Source organism: Beta vulgaris, chromosome 5, assembly GCF_026745355.1.
Source record: "Beta vulgaris subsp. vulgaris cultivar EL10 chromosome 5, EL10.2, whole genome shotgun sequence".
Taxonomy (NCBI): Eukaryota; Viridiplantae; Streptophyta; class Magnoliopsida; order Caryophyllales; family Amaranthaceae; genus Beta; species Beta vulgaris.
This window is the reverse complement of record NC_079206.1, coordinates 7,632,615-7,639,868: the sequence shown is the minus strand read 5'-3', so window position 1 is coordinate 7,639,868 and position 7,254 is coordinate 7,632,615. Positions and strand designations below refer to the sequence as shown.

The following is a 7,254-nucleotide window of genomic DNA, read 5'->3' as shown; positions in this document are numbered from 1 at the left end:
CACCAAGATGCAACAAAGAAACAATATCCTAACCAAAATTGTGTAATTGGGGAGGTTTTTGAAATGCTCCCTTCATGTCAGTTTGTGCAAAGTAGAAAAACTAAATGACACCAAATCAATCATTTTGCAGCTGTTCTACTTTTAAGTATCATATGCCATATCAGCAACATTAACATTATTTATCAAAATTTATCCAGATTGCAGATCACTACCAAGATGAACAAATGCCTCCAATTTTGTAAATGACTATTTCTTGTGCAAAATTATCTCTTTGATCATACCGTTGACAAGTCCATCAACATCATTGTTCTTTCCAAAGAATTTCACGAACTCCATTTTAGGGCTCATTAGGTACCTACAAGATACAAAAAACGAGTGTAAATCACATAACATCATAACCAATATTCTTTTAACTAGACATGTGATTAATGAATAAGCTGCCACATGAACTAGAAAAGGCTTGAATCTTCTTTGTGATAAGCATAATACTCGTTCTGATCACATGGTCATTCAGGTACATTGTTTTGTGAAGCATTTACCAGTACACTAATTCCAGAATCTAAAAGAAAACAGTTCAACACAAACTAGTCAACACATGTATTATCCTCTTTTAGTGTGGCCAAGTGTTCTGTAATGTCAGTGTTCAAGACTAACTTTGAGGGACTATTTGATGTCTATCAGACTCAAACATCAAAACCCCAGCCCGCCAGCAGTCCTCAGGGAAAAGCGAGCAGCAGTTTTATTCACAAGACACCGAGGCACAAAACAGTACCCTGTATGTTAGTTATCTATGTTGAGTACTTCACGTATGACATGGGTATAGACACTAGGGTACTTCAATTTAGGCGGTGAACATGCGAAAAAAATCAGATCTAACAGTTGGACACCTTACGTAGGAAAGTGTTCATAATCTAAACTTCTTTCAAAAGCTTCTAAAATATTGACATCAGGAACATGAAGATAGGAATTGCCCCACTATTGCTGAGATGAATCAATCAAAAAGAAGACAGGCAAGCCTGGAGAAGCAACAAAGCAGTGAAATCATACATACATGACTATAGAGTGGTCAACAAGATAATCTGAGCCTTCCTCCATTGTCTTCATATAATACACTCTGTATGCACGAGCAACTTTCCTAATCTCTTCTGGATCACCAGTTAATCCAATCAATTTTGGGTGGAACTCTGCATATCCAGGAAAACCACAAAAAAAAAGTATTAAGCCTACCAAGTATTTTTTAAAAGAAGAATAAGATGGCGGTGTGTCCAATGCAGAAAGGTGGGATAACCACCAGTCTACCACTGCCAAAAAAACCAAGAACAAGATATTCTATGTCTCGTGCTACTGTACATGCATGATTTATCAATAAAATCGAGGACACCTTATAATGAAAAAATTGGCTGAAATGTAGCTGCTTTCATACATGTTCAACATCAAAATTCTTTCTTCCCACAAAAAAGGACATTTGTACAGGAAAAGACAGAAGATCCACTACAGTACCTTGCACATAATCACTGACTTGCTCGACCGTGTCTCTTTCAGGATCAACAGAGATGAAAACTGGCACAATCTCAATCCCCGATTTTTCTTCTGCATTAGATAATAAGATAATGGAGTATATTAACATCTACTCCAAGCATATACTGGTATGCACCATAGTGAGAAAAAAGTGCCCTAATATACTGAATAGTGGCGTTAAGAGACTTCCATTTCTGGACAGTCAACTAAACAGCAATGAATGGCTATAAGATCTTTTACAAAAACTTGAACCCCTTTGACACCCCCCCCCCTTCAAATTCGGAAAACATTATAGTTACTACCAATTCGAAGCATTCTTTTCAGTTTGTTATGGTACCAATCTATCAACTTGATACTAACACGGGAACCTCAATCACTATTGACTGGAAACAACCACATGTTCTAAATCTAATACTCCAAGTTTTACAGTTATATAATAACCAACTAAATCATAACCTAAATGAAATCACATATTAGTTGGATGAGTGAAAACCATAACTTACAGATTTGCTCCACATTTAACCTGTTCAAAATTTTTGATTGACAAAACAAACTTTGCTTTTGTATCAAAACTAATAACCTCGGAATCATAACATTATTGTTTTTCTATTTGGCATTAAGCGTAGTTTAAAATGTATATATGCTCTTAATAAACCATCAAGATATTAAAATTAAAAGGTATTTGTCTGATGTTGACATTATTTGTTGTTAATATGATCATTAGTTTATTGACATTATTTCTTAATATCATCCTGAGCGTACCTGGGTCCAAAAACCTAGTACAAACTAACAGAATAACCAACAAAGGTACAAAGGCACTAGCACTTCATTGCATCAAATCCTGATTGCATCAGGAAGACGGGCATACACATAATAAATTAAACAAGTGTAACAAAGACATAAAAGTTGTGACTTACTTATCTTATCAACAGCAGCAGCAAGCTTTTGGAGCTCATCAGGGCAAATATCAGGGCAATGAGTAAAGCCAAAATAAATCACCGTCCATTTACCCAGAAAATCTTTATCAGTCATCCTCTTTCCTTCATGGCTTATAAGGTTGAACGGCCCCCCGATAGCTGCTTGTCCTACAGAAGGTCCCTGTCTCACTGCATTTGATGCATTGCTTATCTCTGCAGCCCGATCAAATTGTTTAAAATTACATGGAGCTGTATATTGTTGAATAGAGACTGAAGAGACTGGACAGTTCTCATAAGGCAGAAAAAACTTACAGAGTTAAATTCCCTGTTCAGACCAGGCAAAACAAATTAATTCAAAATAAAAGAAGGGCATATGCCTGATTGCCTTCAGTGTAGCAACCTTAACTACGCTTGCTATCTTGGAAGGAAAGGGGTTTGTTATAAAAGGCTACAACAAAATAAATAATTTTACAATTCAAAATTCAAATAGATAACAATCTTCAATCACATCTCATATCTAACTGCGAATTCAAATTCGTAAGTGGCAACATTCAGAAGTCTTGTGTCAGAACGAACTCTGCCAGTCTAGATGGGTTTGTAAACTGTAAAAAAGCCACATACCTACTGTATAGGTGTTACACAAGTGCCATCAAAGACTCATTGATAACCACCCGTATCCCTTGCATGTACAGGTATACCAACTCCTCAATAGGAGATAACTGAATTACATTGATGACAGTGCTGCTAATCTCACCATGGCACCAGCAGAAGATTAGTCGCACAGTTAGATTCCATCTAAGTATATTCATTACTTTAATAAGAGAAGTCCATGTCTTTTAGCCAAACAAGTTGCGCCACGTGGTCCAATCAGCAGGTTTCATGTCTTCCAAGAGGATATCAAACACCACTATAAATACCCCTCCATTTGCTCCTAAAAGTATTTTCTGACACCTTCCCTAATAGTTTACCTAACTGACAGCAGTGTTGTAGAGGGTATCCTCGACTAATTTTGATGGTAGCTAACATGTATCTTCTTTGCGGCCTTACCTGCCTTTACTGATAGGAGTCCTTAACTATCTGCCACAGACATTTTTTGCTTCCCATGCCAGAACACCTAGCTTAAAGATGAGGTTACTCCTGCAACTTGAACTCACGGCCTCAAGGACAAAAGGTGGAAATTACAAACATGGTCATTACAAGCCTTGAATAGTAGGGATTTATCCATAAATCCATGTAATCTTGCACTTCTCTCAAAATAAAAATGAATTAATAATATCAGCAGGAATTATTTTTTAAAAAAGAAACAATCATCAATTTCAGAGATAAAGTCATGATGTTGTCAATACAACAACACAATTCATCTCCCCGGCCCAAATGCTAGTTACAATATTATTCTTAAATGTTTGAAACTGGGTTAGACCCATATATCCATATTAGGATAAATATTAAATTAAATCTAATCTGTATTGGGCTAAATTAATGATCGGACAGTCATATTGCATTGAAATTCAAATATTTCGGATATTTCTGATCACAAGTTTGGAAATTCAATACATCAAAGTTTTGCCATTATCCTAATCACCTGCAAAAAAATATATATCACACACAAACAACAGAAGACACCTACAATATAGACAAAGCTATAACCATTTGACCTGAACATCCTAAGATTTGAACTTTAAAGGGGTTGACCTACACTTCCAAGTTTGAAGGTTCCATCAAGTTCTCCCTCTCTCTCTCTCTCTTTATATATATATATAATAATTTGAATTTCAATGTATACTTACATGAGAAATGAGAATGAATTATTACGTGCTATAACTCTAATGAAAAAGTGATGTAACTCCAAAAAGAAAATATTAGAAAAAATAATAATTTAAAAAAAATAAAATTGGCTCAATTTTTTTCCGGGGTTATAACTCTAATGAAAAAATGTTGTAACTCTCATCCAATCATGTGGTTGAGATTCATTCTCATTTCTCATGTAAGGAGGCATTCTCATGTGATTCTGCCCCTATATATATATTGTATTTGTGATGTGGGCATTTCACTATTTCATTCATACCAAAACATTCATTCAGAATCCCAACTTTCTGCGTGCCGAAAGTATATCAACCACATCCCATTATTGTTAGATAGCCAAAAACTCGAATGACAAACTCACCATAGTAATCTACCTTCAATATGCCGCTTCTTTTCCTGGTCATAGTAGTATATGATCCCTGCTCCCGTAACAAGTAACAAAAAGAGGCTCATCCATGAAACAGGCTGCACAGAACCAACATAAAAGCCATCCATTAGTAATAAGGTAAATCCAAAATAAAGCCTTTGTGTAGCATATTACAAGACATTTACAGCCAACAATATATGTTACATGTCCAAATATCCATACAGCACAAACTTGGACATATATTCAATTTGCAAGCACAATACCTGAAACCTCAATTAATTCAGAATTGACAACTACTGCACTTCAAAGATTAACTTTGTTTTCTTAAGGTCTCCATGATCATTATGCCAACTTTGGACTCCTATAATCTATGAGTAGGTTTTGAAAGTTTGACACCCACATTCCCTCAACCAAACAACATTTCAATCATTAATCACATGCATCTTATTATTCCATTCCAATATCCTTTGACCTGGAATTTTCGCTTGCAAATATTAAGTTTGTAGGTCTCAAAAATGACTGATGTGGTATTCATTTGGCTTCAACAGCTATGAGGAAGGAAGAGGTAATAATTGTAATATTAGAGCTTGGTTTTGCTTCAAATTTCCCTTGGAGGCAAATTGGCTGAATTCAGTCCGTGGTTAAAATGTTAAAGTACTCTTTGGCTCATTAATCCAAACTAAATACGACTTCCTCGTTTCAAAGTAGTTGAAACGTTTGCTTTTTCATGTGTTAAATGCACAACATAATATATGACCATTAACATCTTTGCTCGGGTACTAGAAAAACTTACAGAAAGTTGTTATTTAAAAACTACAGATTGAAACAAAACGAGATCCCATATGATTAATTATTTTACATCTGTTCGTAAAAATGTGATCGAAGTTAATGAAGTTTGTTCCGCTAAATAGAAATGTTTCAGCTAGTTTGAATTGGAGAAAGTACTATACAATATTACTACCATACTAATTGATTTGGGATAGAACTCAGTGTGTATTGCAGCATGCCGCCTTAGCAAGTGCAAAGTAGAACACGGCAAGTGCATATGACATTTTAGGAAATATTGACCTGATGCTACAATGCAACATAAGTGTAATCTATTTCTTGACCTCCAAAACATAAGATGCATAGGCTAATAAGTATGCCCAAGCATCCTAAAAAAACACATTCTCTTACTTTCACAGCATCAAGACCAATTTCCGAAATAACAAAGCCTTCATATAACTACATGACAAAACTACCACTAAGAATATACATATCTCCATACAGAAGCAACAGAATCACCTCGAATTTCCAAAACAAACTCGATAAATTTACGATTAATAAATTGAACATTAAGTTGCTCGTCATATATTAAAATCATCATCGAAGTTCATCGTGAACATTCATAACATGGAAGCAACAGAATCACCTCAAATTTCAAAAATAAATTCAATAAATTGACGATTTATAAATTGAACATTAAGTGGCTCGTGATCTATCAAAATCATCATCGAAATTCATCGTGAACATTCATAACATGTAAGCAACAGAATCACCTCAAATTTCAAAAAGGAACTCAATTAAGTTACAATTAATAAATTGAACATTAAGTTGCTTCTAATATGATATATCAAAATCATCATCGAAATTCATCGTGAACATTCATAACATGGAAACATTAATCTCAAATTACGCAAAGAAAAGACGAAATGCAAATAACTAAAACAAATTTTAACCAAAAGCAGTAGAAAATTCAATATCAAAACCACTAAAACCAGAATCAGATCAATGAAATTAATCGAAATTACCGATCCTCGAATCGATTTACCGGCATCACCAGATTGTTGCGAGCCTTCAGATTTCGCACCATCACCGGAATTAGAATCCGAAGAATTCTTCGCTTCTGAATTCTGAGCATCAACATTCGAAGAACTACCTCCAGAAGATGAGGAAGCAGTAGAAAAATATCTTTTATATAATCTCGAGGTTTTAAAATCCTGATCTCGCAAAATCACCTACAAATGACAATAAAATTGAATGAAAAACTTGTTAAAATAAGCGAAATTTAAGAAATGAGCTAATTTAGACAAATGGCGAAATTTGAGGAGAGAGAGAGTACGAACCGTATTAAGAAAAGGAAGAGAACGGTGCCAGAAAGAGGAAGGGAGATGAGATGAATAAGAAGGAGAATGAGAAGAAGTAGAGGAAGAGAAAGACCTCCATTGATGAAGATTGAAGCGAAGGAGAGAGCGAAACAATTGAGAATTTCTGGACATAGTGGAGGTAGCAGCAGACATAGTTTTACTAAACCCCCTTTGATGGTAATTGGTAAGTGAGTGTGTGTAAATGAGGGTTTTAGAGTCGGGTTTTATCTACTGTTTTGGTGATATTGACTGATGAGAGAGAACAGTCTTGATTAGCAAGTCTTCTTCTTTCTTTTAGTGCAAAGTCATACCGTATCATTAGAAATAGTAATCAAGCTCGTTTGGTGGAGATGATAGGGAATTACTTTGTGACTTAGAGCCTTAATCATCCGTCTGATAAGAGGTCATAAATAGTGGGAATGGTAATGTATTATGGTGTAAATTTGTACTTTCTCCGTCCCAAAATATAGTTCTCATTTTTCTTTTTTCAGGGTAATTTATACAAGTATAATTTAAGAGATAG

General features: G+C 35.0%; 1 protein-coding gene across 1 annotated transcript; it reads right to left on the bottom strand.

The window, feature by feature from the left end:
• Positions 1 to 8: 8 nt before the first annotated feature.
• Positions 9 to 6,962, bottom strand: LOC104892510 (protein SCO1 homolog 1, mitochondrial). The gene is made up of 7 exons (XM_010678467.4): positions 6,711 to 6,962; positions 6,396 to 6,602; positions 4,613 to 4,703; positions 2,436 to 2,648; positions 1,501 to 1,590; positions 1,052 to 1,184; positions 9 to 355 (listed from the first exon to the last, which is right to left on the bottom strand). The coding sequence occupies exons 1-7, from the start codon at positions 6,882 to 6,884 to the stop codon at positions 247 to 249; spliced, it is 1,017 nt and encodes a 338-aa protein (XP_010676769.1). The 5' UTR covers positions 6,885 to 6,962; the 3' UTR covers positions 9 to 246.
• Between the last annotated feature and the right edge of the window lie 292 nt (positions 6,963 to 7,254).